At 41.3% G+C, this 20,271-nt stretch overlaps 1 protein-coding gene across 1 annotated transcript; it reads left to right on the top strand.

Moving 5' to 3' along the window:
• The first annotated feature begins 7,148 nt into the window (after positions 1-7,148).
• LOC125727122 (uncharacterized) lies at positions 7,149-14,706 on the top strand. Its single transcript, XM_049003830.1, has 3 exons — positions 7,149-7,826; positions 8,322-9,812; positions 14,688-14,706. Exons 2-3 carry the CDS (start codon positions 8,614-8,616, stop codon positions 14,704-14,706), a joined length of 1,218 nt encoding a protein of 405 aa, XP_048859787.1. The 5' UTR covers positions 7,149-7,826; positions 8,322-8,613.
• Positions 14,707-20,271: the final 5,565 nt, after the last annotated feature.

Below are 20,271 nucleotides of genomic sequence, written 5' to 3'. Positions count from 1 at the left end.
TGTATTTTATGTTTTAATGTAAAATTTTAGTCAAACCTAATTAACAAACTAATTACTGCTATTCCTATAGCTAAACATGCAAAAATACATCTTGAGAAAAGACAAGAGAGGAAAATATCACTTTTGGGAAATTTATTTTGCAGCCAATAAAGCAAATGACAACAGTTGGATGCATTTTTTCCAACTAACATAATATGCAAGGCGCACAGCAACTACACAATTGAATCAAAAGCTATAAAGCTGTTGAACATTCCTGCAAAGCAAGAACCATGTTCATGAAAAAAGCATTTGTACACTCTACCAGCAAAAGTTAAATAACCTGTTAAGATTTTAAAACAAAAATGACATATTGTGCCAAAATTATCATAATCACCATGCAATGCAACACGCACCCTGCTGTCACCACAACCATGGCCTTGGTCAAAGAACACATCAGGAAAACCACCTGTGGTGAAACAAACCTACACAGGTGGTCTAGAAACACTGCAGTAGCAGCATGGTTAAAAAAAACAAACAAAACTGGAACATTCCTTCAAAGCAAGAACATCTTCATGAATTCATTCATGAATTGGCTTCATGCATTCGACCAGAAAAAGGTTTAAGTACACATTGTGGATTTAACAAAGTAAAACTAACAGTCCACAGAGAGTCAATACTTAGGCTTAGCGCCACTCGTGGTCGACGAGATCCTGAATCAGGGTGAGGACTCGAGGGTTCACACTGAGATGATGCTTTGAGTTTTTGTTCTCTACCTTGGTTCCTTTTTCTGGGTTCATGCAGAAGAAACACCTGTAGAATAAAAACATATAAAAGTATATTAAGCGTTTTGTAATTTATCAGTTAAAATATAAGTACAAAGTAAGTAAGTAAAAATTAAGTATATACGTATATATACACAGTCATGGCCAAACTGCAAACAACAATTGGTTTCACCACGTTCAAGACAAAATATAACCAAAATGCTGTGGGGAAGTGAACAATGCATGGTCAAAAGTATTGGCACCCTTCACGAGTATCTTTTGCAGTGATAAATCACACTTTTGCATTTTAAAATCCAAAGCAAAGGTTATAGGTAGTCAGACGTCAGCTGACCCTTGGTCTAGCCCTGAGTCTCGGCCAGGCTTGGACCCGGATTCAGACTTATTTTATTAAAAAAAACACTCTGAATCTGGGTCCAAACCAAACCGAGACTCAGTGCCAGACCTGAACTCCAACCACATCAGAGCCAGACTCCAGATCCCAGAGTCCAGGTTATCAGTCCAGAAATAAGAAGCCTTATTTGCTCACCTCTGAAGAAACTCCAGAGTGGAAGCCAGCTGAGATGGATAATGGATGTTAAAATTGTAGTAGCTCCCGAACATGAGGCACAGTGCAGAAACGAAGGAGGATATGTTTGTGCTGACGAGGTTCCGATCAATGCTCAGCATGTATCTTCTTGAGGAATAGCAGGACTGTCCTGTGAACAAATAATTTAACAGGTTATATTAATAAGCACAGCAGTCACATGACTTTCTATAAAAAGTGCAATTAAAAAAAAGAGAGAGCTATGAATCAGACTTACCACACACAATAATAGTGGGTGTCAGAGGCACTTGCTCCAGTTGTACCTCATCTGCCAGACATGCATCTTCAACATGGAAAAGCATGTACTCCTCCTTCTCATCAAAGTAGCTGAGCAGAAGCAGGACCATCTCTTTCACATCATCTGAGCAGCCACTCTGCCAGAAGCCTTTTCCCCTTCAAATCCAAATTTCGTGTGAATGTCTTTTTGAGGTCAATCCCAGTAAGTTCCTTGAAGTGGACCGACATGCCAAGTTCATCAAACCAAAATGGCATTGCCACTCCTCTGGGATACGTGAAAAGACTGAAGGGTATTGAAGATGGAGTTTACCTTTATTCCTCTAACGTCTTGTATAGTTTCAGCCTGGAGATCAGCAACAGCTGCGTCATATGTCTCCGGAGTGCTTGGAGGACCACAGGCATTCGGATCAGCATAAAACTCACTTCATGTTACTTCACAGTACCTGCAAAAATATTGAGAGCAGCTGAAGTTTTCTGTAAACCCTCCTATGCAATGAGAACCCAAGTTGTCCCCAGCAATACAGTAAAGACCCCCTTTTACTGTTTCTCCGTCTACATCTAATCCATCTGTTTCCAAAGATTTCAGATCTTCCAACAACTCTGAAAAGATTTTGGTTATTCCAAAACGCTTGAAGTCATTCTCAACACACAACAAGACTAAAAACATATTATCTGTATTTGAACGCAAATGAATGGGTAAATTTGCTAATGACAGATAGACTGCAGGAAGTTTGTGCATCTTTTTAGCAGAACCCAGGGGATTCACTACCTCAAATGAATCTTGGTACAAAATCAGTTTGAGGCTTTCAGGGTTTTCATTAAAGAACTGGTGACATTTTAAATTTTTATAAATCCTTAAAAATCTCTACATCAGGACCCCCAAACTGTTGTGACAGTGTATTCTTCTATAACTGTGACTCTAAAAAGCTCTTCAGAGTTTCTCCCACTGGTATGTAGTAAGCAAATTTTTCTGTCATGTTTTCATCCATTCCCAATGGCACTTTCTTGGGTTCTGTGTATTTAAACATTTTTTTGAATGTTTGATTTCTGGTGTGTTTTGTTCCTAATTGTCCCTGATGGCAAGCAGAGAACAAATCTGACTCTTTAATGCAGTCACAGATTTTAGTGACGGCTTCATCTGATAGGCTCATTTCATTTTTTAGTAAACAACTTACCTTATTTATTGTGTAGGCTTGACCCAATTCGTGCACATTCTGCATTTCCTCAGCAATACTCTGTATAGTAGAGGCAGGAATTAGCAGCTGTCCTTGCAGTTTAAGGTAAAAGAGACACAGGTTTCTGAGAAAAGACTGACTATCATTTTCTGGCATATCACTGGCTGAACTAGCAGATGGCATGGCTTCATGGGTGTTTTCTGAATATTCTGTACCGTCACTTAGGGACTGAGGGCGAGATTTCTTGTACATGTCATCAATACCATCTGGGGAACATGCTTTATGCTTCCTACACATGTGAGAAGTAAATGATGACTTTTTTGTAAACACATGCTTACAACCACTTACTGGACATGACACAGACCTGCCCTCTGCAGTATGATCATTTAAGTGGGACACTAGCTCTTTCACTGTTTGAAAATGGCGGGCACATAATGAAACCGCACATTTTAAATCTGCAACAGGAGCTTTAGGAGCAGCTTGAAGTGCAGGTGCATTGTGCACACGATAAAAATGCCCCTTGAAAGCAGAGTAAGTGGTGAATGTTTGACTGCAATTGGCGCCAACACATTTAAAAAGACAAAAAGGCTCATTCCTATGCACTCTGCAATGTAGTACATAGCCTCTTAATGTGACCAATATCTTTTTACAAAAGACACAGGTGATCATTTTTAGTATTTCAAAAGTTTGCCCGTGCTTTTTCGCTGAACTAGCATGCTAGCGCTAAGTTATCAAGCATTGGTCTAAGTATCAACTGGTGCTTGTGATGTTTTTATCTCGAAAAAAGTCGCCAAAATATTAAACTTACTGTGCAAACTTTCTGATGAACAAACACAGATCATCAAAAGAAAATTCAAATCGTATGTTTGTAATTTGTCCTAAAGACTTCGACGTTTTCTGTCTTCTCCTTCTCCACTCTGCAAATGGTGCGTGCTCCCGCCCTCACGTCATTATCCAATCAGAGACGAGCTTCAGATGCACATTCAAAATTAGGCGCACTCAGTGCAGCAGAGAGTGACCTACAGCTCTGTGAAGAGGAGGCACCATAGAAATCCTATGGGTGGCATTGTAAGTTTGTTTAGCCTGTAATAATGAGACATTGCTAACATAACCCAAAACAGTAATCTAGTCTAAGTATCACATTGTCATTAAAAGAAACATAAAGAATACAAGCATTATGACTGAACAGAAGCATTACTTAGGCGTTAAATGATAATTTCTTATAGGTTACTCAACAATAGGCTGCAAATAGCCCGGATGATAAAAAAAACACATAATGTAAACAATTATAATTGGTATATTTTTATATAGCCTATAAATAGAGAGGCAACCTCTCAGGTTCACATCTTCTGTGAAAACATTTTTATTAGTCCTATACCTGAATTTGCATCATTTCATGATCATGTTAAAAGTAGGCCCAGTAAATGCCTACAGTATAAACTTGAAAAGTGACTTACATATAATTCTTGTATTTTTAAAAAACAACTAACCCTAACCCTAACCCTAACCCTAAAACTATAATTTTTACAATATTTACACGTCAAATTAACAAAATTGTTTTGTTATAAGTATTAAAGTATTTCACTGTTTTTGTTCCCAGTATTTGTAGTTTTAACAAATAAATTTGATTATAATCACACATTGATGTTGTACATATAACAAAAACATTATATTTAATAGTTTACAAAAGTCCGCTGTGATTGAAGCAGGAAAATTGTGTTTTTGGGTTTACTATACTTTTCTGTAGTGATTTTACATGGTTTTTATGTCAAATTCACTGCCATTTCTTACAGTGTACATATGATCAGGAGCGCAAATAACTGCATGGTGCGCAAGTACGCATTCCCCGTACACGCGTGGTAATTCCTTGTTGTAGCAGCGCAAATGCGTATTTATTTTATGTGCATTCACGCTATGACAAGAAATTACCGTGCATCTTAACATTTATGTGGCTAATTTGTACTACTTCTGCGACATGAAGGCTAAAATACACAATGATTTCTTGTCATAACAGCGCGAATGCACATAAATAAACACGTATTTGCGCTGCTACAAGACATTACCGCGCGTATTGGTTTAAACAGCGAATAAGTACTTTCATACCAGTTATGTGCCCCCTGCATATGATCCATCCATCCATCCATTTTCCAAACCGCTTATCCTATTGGGTCGCGGGGGGTCTGGAGCCTATCCTGGAATCAATGGGCACGAGGCAGGGAACAACCCAGGATGGGGGGCCAGCCCATCGCAGGGCACACTCACACACCATTCACTCACACATGCACACCTACGGGCAATTCAGCAACTCCAATTAGCCTCAGCATGTTTTTGGACTGTGGGGGGAAACCGGAGTACCCGGAGGAAACCCCACGACGACATGGGGAGAACATGCAAACTCCACACACATGTGACCCAGGCGGAGACTCGAACCCGGGTCCCAGAGGTGTGAGGCGACAGTGCTAACCACTGCACCACCATGCCGCCCCCCCCTGCATATGATCATTTTTGCATATAAAATAAAGGGCAGACTTACGCAGGGTTGCCAACTTTGGTCAGCTGGTTGGCGTGAGATTTTCAATTCGAGACAAGTCTACATACGTATTCACATTTATATAACGGTTTTATTACCTTGTAAATAATCTTTAGGATTTGCAAACTGTCCAAACACTTTTGATGTAGCCAGTTTTAGGTTTTAAATGGATTAATAGAGATTCTCCATAAGATTTATTGCTGTGTGCGTTTGAGTCTGAAAGCCCGAGTCTCGCGCCAGATCCGTCAGAGTTGGCAACCTGCTTACAGCCGAATCGGACCTACGACCGGTCAGTCGGAGCCGAACGCGGCCGAAAGTCACCGACGAGCTGCAGAGGATCCGCATCGTCTGTTATGGTACGAATAGGCGTCCGTGACAACAGCTTGGTTACTTTTGAATCACATGTACTTATCTTCTCAAACTTTTTGAGCATCTGAACGACTGGTTGCATTTTGAAGGGTCTTGACGTCTAAAAAATGGAGAACAAAGAAATCAACGTAGTTAAGATCAAAATGAAAATAACAATTAAGGTTAAAATAACAATGAATGAAGGCGTGATTAAGAAGATGGATGACACGGACAAGCAGCCCCAATCGACACGGAGGGTGTCTGACATGCCGAAGGTAAAGCGCTGGCTTAAGTGACTTTATTAGAACACTTTAATTAGAGCATAAAATGTGTTATATCAATAATCTTTTCTTGTTTTAACAACTGGCTATCCCAGACTGGAAGAGAAAAAAACGACCGTGGCCAGAGGGTTCGTCCATGCAGCGGGAGGGACAGGCTACCCACGCTAGAGGAAGAAGGAGCTACGAGGAGGAGGCCCCAGCTGAAATACCTTCATCGTACGGACAGCAACGGCTCCTGCGATCAACGACCAGAGAGAGACCAGGGGCAGCGTCAGCGATCCGCGGAGCAGCAACTCCTGCAACGAATGCACGGACTCATGGGTTATGGACGGAAACGGAGGACTGACAGAGACATTATTGGTGACGGACTTGTGGGTTATGGCCGGGGACGGAGGGATAATAGAGACATTGTTTAAGTATTATTATAGATATAAGATAGGATAAGATAAGATAGGATAAGAGGCTTAGATGAAATATGTTAAGATAGGCTAAGTTAAAATATCATTAGATAGGCTAAGTTAAAATATAAGATAGGCTAAGCTAAAATAAGATAAGCTAAGTTAAAATATAATAAGATAGGCTAAGTTAAGATAGGAGATTTACAATAAAACATATACTTACTTTTTAAACTGTGTCTTTGTCATCTCTTCAGTGTTGTGTCTGTCTTTGATAATTTTGGATCTTTAATTTATATCTGACACTCTCCTCAACGTCAATTAACAGAGACGGAGGAAGGTACGGTTAAGTAAAGAAAAATAATAAATTATCAAAATTACAGTGTTACCTTATTTTGACGCAGAAAAAAAAACTTTTCAGTGTTACTATCACCTATGAGTTAATGGCTGCAAATGTTGGTGTTAGAAGTGCCGGTAAATAACGCGGCGTAAGTTTAACTCTGGTGTATTTCTGAAAAACGCGCCGCCCTCTGCCTGCTGTCATTCGGCGAACATATAGGAGATCTGGTATCTGGTAAGTAACTGGTAAAGTTGTCATTTAACGTAATGCTAACGTGCATTACCAGTTAATAAGTGTTTTACTATATCACGCACCTTACGTCCTTTATAGTTGTAGTCCGGTGCACTCTGTATCCATGCTAACTAACTAGCTAATGTTAACGTGATGCAGTACAGTCTTGCAGCTTGGGGATTCCCACCCCGGTCCGAAGCCAGTATTCCACAGGGGGTTTGCGGAGGTGTTGGTTGCAAATGCAAACGATCCCTTCATGTTTGTTAGGTTGAAGAAACTGTTAGTAATCATTTGTTATCATTTCTGTATAATCAGCAATGAGTGTAAATATGTATATACATTATTTTGTTTTTCTTTACCTTCATAATTTAGATTATATTAGTTTACACGTATCCTGAGCACGTGTTTAAATAGTTGTCCACCTGAGGAAAACCAGAACTTCTTCTTACTCTCACAGTCTTTTCTTTGTTCTCACTCCAAGACCCCTGCCCCCCATTGACTATAAATAAAGGTGCCAAGGGGAACCACCCTTGGTAACACATTCCTTTGTAGCCTAGCATGCAGAGAGTGTGGTTACCCTTGTGCAAGTAAAACTCTAAGTGTGTTGTCTCGTAATTAATGGTGTGTACAGAGTTGGAGTGGAAAGCCTGTCGCTTTCTCCAACATATACTGTATTGTAGTTTGGTCCTGTGTGCAGAATTGGAGTGGAAAGCCTGACGCTTTCTCCAACATATAATTTGGTCCTTCGAGCCGGATCCGAGGACACCTGACGACATCGCCAGCGCACCGAGAAGAGCGACACCGAAGTCTGTCGACAGCCACTCGGAGACGGGTGCAAGAAAGACCTGTGACGTGAATTCGTCATCAGGCCGGTGGTTAGAACTGCGCTCAACGTCTGGTGATGTCTGACGGACCTCGGTGGCGGAACACAGGCACACAGGACAGGTGAGACAACACAGGTTATTCAGCGAAATAACCGGGTCAATTGACGTGGGTTAGGCTTAGCCGTAATTAAGCAGAAAAGGGGTTAGGCTTAGCCGTAATTAAGCAGAAAAGGGGTTAGGCTTAGCTGTAATTAAGCGAAATATGAACATGCATGTATTGTGTGAATGACTGGACTAAGACTATTATAGAGGCTTAGTGGAAAGGACCAACGGCACCATTAAAACAAGACTCAGAAAGACAGTGGAAGAGACAAAAAGACCGTGGCCAGAATGTTTGTCTCTAGTAAAATTATGGATGAGAATAACTCCCACTCCTGCAGGATTGACACCATTTGAAATAGTGTATGGTAGACCGTTTCCCTTAGCAACCGAAATGAGTGATATAGGAAAAGCAGACAGAGAAAATACGTTAGCCGATTGGATGCGTAAGCTATTATCATCGCAACAAAAACATAACCCCAGTAGTCTGCCAGTAAATTCTGTTTCTGTTCAACAGGATAATCTGCAGCCAGGAGATTGGATCCTGGTCAAGGTCCTGTTGCGAAAGGATTGGAGCACGCCTCGGTGGGACGGACCTTATCAAGTCCTCCTCACAACACCAACAGCGGTGAAGATAGCAGAGCGACCTTCCTGGATACATAAGAGTCACTGTAAGCCCATCAAGCCCGTATCAGAGACCTCTGTACCTTCGGAGTAGCAGTGGAAGTCCGCTACAAAGGCGCAGCAATCAATAGGATACTGACGTCTCAACCCGGTGAAGAAAACAGCTGATCTGCACTCCATTTAGAATGGCTCTGATTGGGTGGGGATGTGGTAAGGTAACTCTCGGTGTAATTCTCTTTATGGGAATTGTTGGTCTGCTTCTGCACTCACCAGAGCAGGTGTTTCGCCCACCTAGATGGACACATGACGGCTCCCACCTGAGACCTATCTCTACAAATGAGACCCATCCTTTCCTACAAAACTACTGGTACCGTTATGTTTATGATTCAGCAAAGAAAGACAATTTAACTAATTGTTATGTCTGTACCCACATGCCATCTCATGCCGACGGATTAACTATATATGGGAAACCTATGAATAAGTCACAAGCAAAGTGTGCTGCCTCTTTTGCAGGTGTAGGCTATCAGCATGATAATATAAAAATAAATGACACAGATCCATATACTGCTGGTTTGGATAATGGCGTATGTGCACAGCAGTTTTGGATCGATTTTGCTATAAAAGTGTCAAATATATCCTTACCTTTATCTGTCCACCTGAACATGGACCCTAAAACATTTAATCACTCAATGTGTTATGACCAAATGAACGGCACCCACCATATGGGGAACACCACCAACTGTGCCCAAATACTAGTACACGGAGAAGGTGCCCCGGTAAACATAAGTGGATTTAGTAATGGCACCTACTGGGTGCAAGGAGTAGCTTGGTTATGTGGACCCCGCGCATATTTCGTTTTGCCCTATAACTGGTATGGTGTGTGCGCTCCAATCTTTGTGTCAGACCATACTTTCCTGGTGTCACTGTCGTCTACACCAGCGAACCGCAGGCGCCGGTCCATCATAACTACAGCTTCTCTCCGTCCTCATGACAGTGTCTGGGGTTCAGATGTTCCCCAGGAGTTCAAACATTGGTCTACAGACCAGAAAGTATTAATGTCTCTTTTTCCCTGGGTAGGAACAGCAAAGAATACGTTACGATTAGAAACTATTGATTATCGTTTGGGGCTGTTCATAAATAACTCCATCATAATAAATGAGCAACAGAATGGAGAGATAGATGCTATTAAACAGATGGTCATTCAGAATAGAATGGTTTTAGACATACTTACTGCTGCACAAGGTGGTGTGTGCGTGGTTTTGAATAATACTTGCTGTACATATATTCCCGATAATGTGCACTCACCCAACATGACTGCAGCCTTGGACCGTCTGCGAGAACTTCAGAAGATCATGACCCTAGACCCTCATGCTGGCCCCTCATGGTTGAATTGGTTTCTTACTGGGTCCTGGTGGCAGTTACTGCTAAAGTTCTCACTCCCCATTCTTGTTACATTATTATTTGTATGTTGTTGTTTCATTTGTATTATACCCTGCCTCCGTTCCATGATACAACATACTTTTAGTTCTGTTTTTCTGCTATACACTGCAGAAGAACGAATGGATTTACTAACCTTGTCTAGCCCTCTTAATAATGATGATGATGTGATCTGAATGACGGTTGTGCTGAAAGTGCTTTTGCAATTTGTACAATACTGATGTTTCTGATCATACTGTCATGATAAACAGGAGGGACTGTTAGGTTGAAGAAACTGTTATTAATCATTTGTTATCATTCCTGTATAATCAGCAATGAGTGTAAATATGTATATACGTTATTTTGTTTTACTTCACCTTCATACTTTAGATTATATTAGTTTACACGTATCCTGAGCACGTGTTTAAATAGTTGTCCACCTGAGGAAAACCAGAACTTCTTCTTACTCTCACAGTCTTTTCTTTGTTCTCACTCCAAGACCCCTGCCCCCCATTGACTATAAATAAAGGTGCCAAGGGGAACCACCCTTGGTAACACATTCCTTTGTAGCCTAGCATGCAGAGAGTGTGGTTACCCTTGTGCAAGTAAAACTCTAAGTGTGTTGTCTCGTAATTAATGGTGTGTACAGAGTTGGAGTGGAAAGCCTGTCGCTTTCTCCAACATATACTGTATTGTAGTTTGGTCCTGTGTGCAGAATTGGAGTGGAAAGCCTGACGCTTTCTCCAACAATGTTTGTGCGTTGTGTTCGGATGTGAAAATAGAAGATGACTATCAAATTCAATGTTTATGTCATATTATACAAGATAAGACTGAAAATAGTTTGCCCTGCATAAGGATGCCATGCAGTCAGAGCATGATCAAGACAGGGTGTGAGTGTGGAAAAAAGACAAATGTAATAGTATTTGAGGGAAGAGTGAGAAGGAGGGAAATGTAAGGAGAAGGAGGTTCCTCGGAGCTCCGAGATGTTTGGCTGTAATAAATCTGGAATATAGCTATATGACATAGTTTTTGATAACACTAGCATTTATTTTTAGGCAAAAATGGCAAGCAGATCAAAACTGGCCAGATTTGATGTTGCAGCTTTTATTGAAAGACAAAACAAAATTAAAAAGTGCTGAAGTTTGAATGACTGTGTGTTTATTTCAGTTATTTTATATTGGGCTCAAGGATTGGTTTCATCATACAAATACAGCACAGATAATGTTTACTTGAAATTACTGAAAAGTAAGTGATACCAGAATCAGGGGGTCAATAAGCTTTTAAGTAATAATGTGGATTGTGCTTGGGGTAGAAGCTGCATGTTGTGTTGAAGAAAAGTATAGATTTTCATTTGACAAAATATGCAAATTAAATGCAATAATAATATTAGTGACATTCATCTTTAAATTACATTAATTACATACCTAATAATACTTTGAGAAGAAATGTTTTGTCATTATTATTTTCTATTACCATTGCTTCTTACAGCAAATTATTCTTGATGCCCCCAGTCGGTGCCCATGTATGTAAAATATGTGGGTAGGATGCCGGTTAAACCCCCCGATTCACGTGCAGCATTTGATCACAGTTGACCCCATTCATGCTGGGCAGAGTCATCCCGTCTTAGCAGAGTCCTGCTGAAGCTGTCTGTGAGCTTATTCTCCAGGTCTCACTGGCTTTTGTGTGGCTCCCCACACTTCTGTCACAGTAGACAGTCCTGCCTGCCTGCAGCTTAACCAATGAAGCGGCTCTTTCCTTGCATATAATTAATGCAGCAGCTATTTACTTGCATCTATCACTCAGGCGGCTGCTTCCCTGCATGTGACCTACTACAGTGTTTTATAAGGTGTTTCCTTTGCTGTTCTCAGTCTCTGCCCCAATTCCCCAGTTTCTTTTGCAGTTTTTCCTGCCATCTCTGCCACAGCTTCAGCTGCATTGTTTGCAGTCTCTCCTGCACTGTCTGCTCTGGCTGCAGCTCTGGCTCTTTCAGCCCCCCCCCCCCCCCCCCATGGCTCCTGCTGCAGCCAACCCCCCCGCAGTTACACCCACTATTCCTACTACTGCTCCTGCCCCTAATGCCCAACTGCCCCAGCAGCTGCAGCTCCTGCTGCCCCAGCTCACTCTCTCTCTTTCTCTTCTCCTGATCTCAAACTCCCCTGCTTCCTCTCCTCTCTCCTCCATCTCTTCTTTTGTCTTTTTCACCTCCATTTCTATAGCGTCTGCTATGACCTGCAGTGATTTATTTCCGTAATAACTGCTGCCATTGTTTGTCACCATGTTCTCTGTAGCTGCCAGCAGCTGTTTAATCTGAAGGCTGTTACTCCTGCACTCTGATTCATCCAGGTTTCCATCTGAGCTTGAAGGTCTTCCTGACCCTTGGCCTGGTTCCTGATCAGGTGTGATGATCTTTGTTCTAACAGCCAGTTCTTCATTTCCTCCAGTGTCTGAACAGCCTGTGATTCCCCAGCTTCTCTCCTCTCTATCATCACTTGCTGTAGTTGTTCCACGAGATCTGCAGACTGAGCATTTTTATCTTTTCTGTTCCACTGCTTAGAGTGAATGACATGGACTCGGCCTCCACACTGAAGTTCCTTCAGATCCTTGTTCTCCTTCACATATTCCTCAGTGGTTTGGTTTTCTTTAAGCCCATCAGCCTGTGTGAAGAGGACACCTGTGTGTTTCAGGGCTTCCTCCCCAAACCACTTCAGTACCATCTTCACTGACTCGTTCTCTTCCCCCAGGATAACATTTCCTGTGCTGCTCTTCCCAGATCCTGTGTTTCCCAAAAGCACAATTCTTACTTCAGAAGGTGCTTTGGGAGAGAAACACGATATCAGTTACCATGAATATTATACATTTGTGTCAGTTTGATTGAAGACTCATAGCAATGTGCTACAATCAAGCCTGTCAGCAGGAGGCACCGTGAATGTGGTTATAATGAACATGAACATGCCTATAGCTGTGGAAATTCTCCAGCATGTCGTTAGCATGTCTTGGGTGCAGCTACTTTATTCTGTCAGCAGATGGCAGTGCAGAGCCACACAAAGCATGAGCGCATGGGAAAGAGACTGACAGTTAGAGGTACTTATTCAACTCGTTTTATTACTGAACACAGATATTTCATCTGTCTGCTTATCCAAAGGAAAACCTCATTTCTATACATAGCTTGTTTACCTGAACACTAACAGAAAAGCTTAGACATGCAGCCACACTTAGCAATTTCACGACAGATGCTTCTGTCCAGCTCGATGGATGTCAGTCTGGCTCAGGGGTCGGCAACCACAACAAAAACTGCATGTTTGCCCTAATTTTCTGAATTATATCGTTTTATATTAACAGGTTAAGGTGTTCTGTTACTCTGATAAAACACCCATATGAGCGGCTTTCCATTTTTGTAACGAACTGTATGCCAAAACAAAATGTTCACGTAAGCATGTCAATTTTCAGCTTATTAACGCAAAACAAACAATACGTTTTGACCCTTTCGGCTCTCCGTACGGAATGAGGTTTTGGGGTAGAGCGGTCTGGATGCTGACAGAGGACACGCGCTTTCAGACCCCTCCTGCAGTCAGGTTGTCCTGCCATATCTGCAATCGAGAGACCGTACTCGATCCGGGAGTCCAAGTTGCAACATTATGCGCTAGAGTAATCCTGTGAGCAATGAGGCATGTATTTTAAACACTTTCCACTAAAATGCACCCCTAACAATCCATAAAGCATTGAGATTATTCACATTAGACAGAAAACAAAGCATATATATTCGCTTCCGCAATGATCCACTCACTAGCATTCTAGGGGAAAATATATGTATTTATTATAAGCCTATAAATTAAGGAATGGAAATTCACTCAAAAAATGCAATATGTTGTTTATTGAGAAGACAGTTGCTTGATATTTTCACATTATGTATTAAAAAAAGTTGTATAAAAACAGTTGAAAACAGCTGAATTATAACGAGCCCATTATGTAACTGGAACCCCTCTCACATGTAAACACAGTGACGCGCTACAGCGTTGGTTTGTTGTCTGAGGCTATGATACTGACCACAAACACATTCTCAAATTTCACTGTACCAATCACAGCATATGCAGGCAGAAAAATGACAGCAAACAACATTCAGCATTAGACTCTAAAACCGTCTGTAATGTCTGTGTTTATCCAGTGGACCATAAACTAAAATAAGCTTTTCTATTTCAGATTCTTTCAGATGTTATAAAGTAATAAATCCATCCATCCATTTTCCAAACCTCTTACCCTACTGGGTTGTGGGGGGTCCGGAGCCTATCCTTGAAGCAATGGGCACAAGGCAGGGAACAACCCTGGACAACATCCTGGGTTGTTCCCTGCCTCATGCCCATTGCGTCCGGGATAGGCTCTGGCCCCCCACGACCCAATAGGATAAGCAGTTTGGAAAATAGATGGATGGGGACATTATCGTTTCCATGTTTTTTGCACTTAACGCTTTGATCACAGATTTGAAAGCTGTATGCATAATACCCTGTAGAAGGGGGCAGCATGGTGGTGTAGTAGTTAGCACTGTTGCCTCACACCTCTGGGACCCGGGTTCGAGTCTCTGCCTGAATCACATGTGTGTGGAGTTTGAATGTTCTCCCCACGTCGTTGTGGGGTTTCCTCCAGGTACTCTGGTTTCCCCCCAGTCCAAAAACATGCTGAACAGTAGGCATAATGCATCAGGACTCACACTGAAATTCCCTGGGTTGAGTGTATATTATATATTCCCTGTGTGAGTCTGCCCATCCTGGTCATGTTGAGTGTCGGGTTGAGTGTATATTATATATTCCCTGTGTGAGTCTGCCCATCCTGGTCATGCCCATTTTTCCAGGCCCCCTGTGACCCACTAGGATAAGCAGTTTGGAGGATGGATGGGTTCTGTAGGAATGTTGGTACCTTGGAAACACAAATATACCTTATATGTGAGTTTGGATATGGGTGTGGCTGCAACTGGAGAAGCTTGTAGTACATATTCTACAAAATTTTCATAATGGTTATTGCAAATATTATGTACAAACCATGACAGAGGCTTGAATGCATACATGGGTTTTGTTGGGAAAATATCAGTTAATGAAATACATTACTGAGGAAACTGTCTTTTACTTCTATTTAATACTTTTATGCACACACAGATCACAAGGAAAATAATCTATTATTTATAATAATTTATATAGCGTGCAATGATTAAACATAAAAAACTATAGCATAGAAAAATCCAATGATACTATCGGACAAAATGGCCATGGAAATGTAACAGAGAGTGGTGAGCTGGAGACCAGAGTCTTGACCCTGAGGAGTTAAATAAAATATTTAATTTCTCTGTTGTGTCGTAAACCTGACAGATACACTACTTGTCAAAAATAAAAGCAAAACGTTTTGCCCAGGGGCCCACACAACCCATAATCCGTCCCTGAATATAGACATATAATATAGACAGTTCCTGGTGCATTTTGTAATACTCAAGACACACCAAGACCATGCAGAGTGCATACTGATAAAAGGGAGGGGAGGGGAAAAACTTCAATACATTCTCTGTATCACAAGTCCAACAATTCAAGGTGGTCTGTCTTATTGTCACGCGCGCTGGTCCGCTCCTCCGGTGTGCCCCTCGTTAACCTCGTGTGGAATCTCCATGTCATTCGGCAGTTGTTTTCATTAGTCCTATGTATTTAACTCCGCATCAAAATATGTTTCCCCAGACCTGTCATTTAAGTCGCTACTTCTATTGTTCCGTGTTCTTAGCTGGTTTCCCCAATCAATCCTTTGTTTCCCCAATTCGTAACGTGACAAAAATCAACATGAACACACCACAGTCCACAGAACCAATCTGTTGAGGAACATCCTGCGAAATACAATATAATACAAACGAAGACATTTGTTACAATTCTAATATAAATTTAACGACAGAAAATGCTGAAATTTGTTTTTCAAGTATTTTCCAGTGTCCTGGGCTTATTCGGTTTGTTGCAAATAGAAAGTTGGAATTGTCAGGGGCACAATAACTACAGCTTTTCATGGAAATGGGAGTAAAACTCTGTGTAGGAATTAATAGACACACTGAAGATCTTTTGTCACATTTGTAAATTTTCACTGTTGCACGGCGTCTGGCTGCTCAAGTATGCATTCCCAGTACACGCACGGCAATTCCTTGTTGTAGCAACGCAAATGCGTATTTATTTTATGTGCATTCACGCTGTTATGACAAGAAATTACCGTGCATCTTAAGATTCATATAGCTAATTTGGACTAATTTGCAGCATGAAGGCTAAAATACACAATGATTTCTTGTCATAACAGCGCGAATGCACATAAAATAAATACCTATTTGCGCTGCTACAAGACATTACTGCACGTATCGCTTTACAGTTAAACAGCAAATCAATTCGAGACAAGTCTACAAGCCTACACACGAATTTACACATATATAACTGTTTTATTACCTTGTAAATAGTCTCTAGCGTTTGCAAACTGCCCAAACGCTTTTAATGTAGCTAATTTTAGGTTTAAAACTTATTAATAGAGATTCGCCGTAAGATTTTTTGCTGGGAGCACTTGAGTCTGAAAGCCCAAGCCTCGTGCCAGATGCGTCAGAGTTGGCAACCTGCTTACGGCCGAATCGGACCTACGACCGGTCAGTCGGTGCCGAACGCAGCCGAAATTCACCGACGAGCTGCATAGCACCGCATTGTCTGTTATGGTACAAATAGGCGTCCATGACAACAGCTTGGTTACTTTTGAATCACAAGTACTTATCTTCTCACACTTCTTCCGATCATCTCAGGGAAAGCTTGTATTTTGAAGAGAGTCTTCACAATGGAGAACAAAGAAAGCAACATAGTTAAGATTAAAATTATAATTAAAGTCAAAATAACAACGAAGGAAGGTGTGATTAAGAAGATGGAAGAGACTGACAAGCCCCGATAAACACAGAGGGTGTTTCACATGCCGAAGATAAAGCCCTGTCTTAAGAGACCTTATTAGAACACTTTAATTAGAGCATAAAATGTGTTATATCAATAATCTTTCCTTGTTCTAACAACCGGCTGTCCAGACTGGAAGAGAAGAAAATCACCAGGGCCAGAGGGTTCGTCCGTGGAGCGGGAGGGACAGGCCACCCCCCCTGGAGGAAGCAGGAGCGACGAGGAAGAGGCCCCAGCTGAAGTTCCTCCATCGGACAGACAGCAACGGCTCCTGCGCCCTGCGAACAGAGAGAGGCCAGGGGCAGCGTCAGCGACCGGCAGAGCAGCAACTCATGCAGCGGATTCACGGACTTATGGGTTATGGTGGGAGACGGAGGACTGACAGAGACATTGTTCCTGACGGACTTGTGGGTTATTGCCGGGGACGGAGGGATAATAGAGATACGGCTTAAGTGTTAATGTAGATATAATATAGGATAAGATAAGATAGGTTAAGTTAACATATGATAAGATAAGCTAAGTTAAAATATCATAAGATAGGCTAAGTTAAAATAGGATAAGAGATTTACAATAAAACATATACTTACTTTTCAAATGGTGTCTTTGTCATCTCTTCAGTGTCGTGTCTGTGGTTTGATAATTTTGCATCGTTAATTTATATCTGATACTCTCCTAAATATCAATAAGCAGAGACGGAGGAATGGGAGGAAGGTACGGTTAAGTAAAAAAAAAAAAAGAATCAAAATCACATACAACCGCATATAAAATAAAGGGCCGACTTACGCAGAGTTGCCAACCTTGGTCAGCTGGTTGGCATGAGATTTTCAATTTGAGACAAGCCTATACATGTATTTACATCTATATAACAGTTTTATAACCTTGTAAATAGCATGTATGGTTTGCAAACTGCCCCAACGCTTTTGATGTAGCTAATTTTAGGTTTAAAATGGATTAATAGCGATTTGCTGTAAGATATCTTGCTGTGAGCGTTTGAGTCTGAAAGCCCGAGTCTCTCGCCAGATGCGTCAGAGTTGGCAACCTGCTTACAGCCGAATCGGACCTACGACCGGTCAGTCGGAGCCGAACGCGGCCGAAAGTCGCCGACGAGCTGCAGAGGATCGCATCGTCTGTTATGGTACGAATAGGCGTCCGTGACAACAGCTTGGTTACTTTTGAATCACATGTACTTATCTTCTCAAACTTCTTACGATCATCTGAGAGACGGTTTGCATTTCGAAAACTCACAGCATTTAAAAAAATGGACAAGCAAGAAATTAAAGTTGTTAAGATTAAAATTAAAATCAAAGTTAAAATAACACCTAAGGAAGGGGGAACTTTTTCCCCAAAAAATGAGGCACTGGAGAAGAACATCGGCGAGAGGGTGGATATGGTGAAGATCATTAAGAAGGATGACACGGACAAGCCCGGATCGACATGGAGGGTGTCTTACATACCGAAGGTAAAGCCCTGGCTTAAGAGACCTTATTAGAACACTTTAATTAGAGCATAAAATGTGTTATATCAATCATCTTTATTTGTTTTAACAATCGGCAGTCCCAGACTGGAACCGAAGAAAGTTTCCGTGGCCAGAGGAGTCGTCCTTGGAGCGGGAGGGACAGGCCACCCCCCCTGGAGGAAGCAGGAGCGACCAGGAAGAGGCCCCAGCTGAAGTTCCTCCATCGGACAGACAGCAACGGCTCCTGCGATCAACGACCAGAGAGAGACCAGGGGCAGCGTCAGCGATCGGCGGAGCAGCAACTCCTGACAAGGATAAATGGACTCATGGGTTACGGCCGGAAACGGAGGACTGACAGAGACATTATTGGTGACGGACTTGTGGGTTATGGCCGGGGATGGAGGGATAATAACGATGTTGCTGATGGACTTGTGGGTTATGGCCGGGGACAGAGGGTTAATATTATTTAAATGTTATTATAGATATAAGACAGGATAAGAGGCTAAGATGAGATAGGATAAGATAGCTTATCTCATTCTATTTTAACTTAGCCTAATGTCCCACCACAGGGACCAATAATCAGAGATGATTTCTTGTAAAACAGGAGAAAGAACAGGAGAAACGACACTTTTCTATACTTGAAGAGCTTCGCTCAGTATTCTGAGCAAACAACGTCTGCTCACACTAAAAAGCAAAGCGTCACTCTGCCCTCTATTGGTAACTTCGAGGATACCTTACTCTTTTCCCCATTCCAAATTAAACATACATACATTATAAAGGCAACACTTGTCCATTATAACTCAAATTAAAAACATTCCTTTAAATAAAATAACATTCCCTTTGTAACATAAACATGCCAAAATTACATAAAATTGTGACCACGCATTTTGTAGGCGTAACACGCTCCCTGACAAAATAAAAGTAGCTCCAGACACCTCTAAACCTTAAAACATTAACAAATTTAGTTTTACATAACCGTTTTTAATACACAAGGAAAGTTGTAAATAGAGGTATGTATGTGTGTGTTCATTAGTATACAGCTAGTGGTGTAGTGTATTGGATGTTTCTTGTGTAAGGGAGGATCTGGTATGATGTGGGGTATGATTGCAAATTGAAAGGCATGAATAATGCCATAGGGTATGTTTGCCTGTCCAGCATCGGCATTGGTGATGATGCATGGGCCCTCACTGTTTTACAGACTGTTCAAGGTTAGTAAGAAGGTTGGCCTAATGATTTGTATGTGAGCATCTTTATAGGCCTTCTCTCATGAGGGGACCTCCAGCCCTGGGGCTGACTAGTCTGATTGTGATGAAGCTGCTCCTTAGGCTACGCAAATTTCACCATCCTTTGATTCTGCTGTGGGTCGTCACGACCCAATTTTAATAGTTTTATTAATATATTTTTTTTTAAATTTGCGAATACAAAAAATGTCGTCTTTACTGCAAAATGTCATCCCTTATGTGCAATGTAATGCTTTTTTTTGACCATTGGATGTCAACATAGAGCGTGGAAAGCCGGTCAAAGTAAGTGTGACACCTAGCGGTAATTACAATATTTATTGTTAAATCAATGTAAAAAAAAAATAATAATTAAAATGTAATGACTTGTACTTTTTTATGAATTAGGATCTCTTTAGAGCAAACATGTTCATATGGTTTGCTTTTATAACACTCTAAGTAACTGCGCAAGCCCCTCAAAGTGCCTTATGCCTCCCACTTCCCATTCATTTCAATGGGCTTTCCCGACATATGGGTAATTGTTTATTCCAAAGCCTCGAAAACACTCTGAACTGCAATTTTTTATGCAAAATGCATAATTTGTTGTATAAAATATGCTGACTTATAAAAAACTGTTTATTAAAAAAACAAAAGAGCATGCTATTATATCTTTGGTTGCTTTTTGCCGTTTTTCTGCTCTGTAACTGTGCTGTGCTGTTTTTAGTACCTGTTACTATCTTACCATTTAGTCACTAACAAAAGATAAGAGACCAAGCCGACCCGACCACCCACACAGGCAGGCTCCCACAGCAATTACTGCCA

This window comes from Brienomyrus brachyistius, unplaced genomic scaffold, assembly GCF_023856365.1.
Source record: "Brienomyrus brachyistius isolate T26 unplaced genomic scaffold, BBRACH_0.4 scaffold87, whole genome shotgun sequence".
Classification (NCBI taxonomy): domain Eukaryota; kingdom Metazoa; phylum Chordata; class Actinopteri; order Osteoglossiformes; family Mormyridae; genus Brienomyrus; species Brienomyrus brachyistius.
This window is presented reverse-complemented; position numbering and strand designations above follow the sequence as displayed.

Coding starts and splice junctions, on each gene's coding strand:
- LOC125727122 (XM_049003830.1), top strand. CDS start 8,614: ATGGCTCTGATTGGGTGGGGATGTGGTAAGGTAACTCTCGGTGTAATT.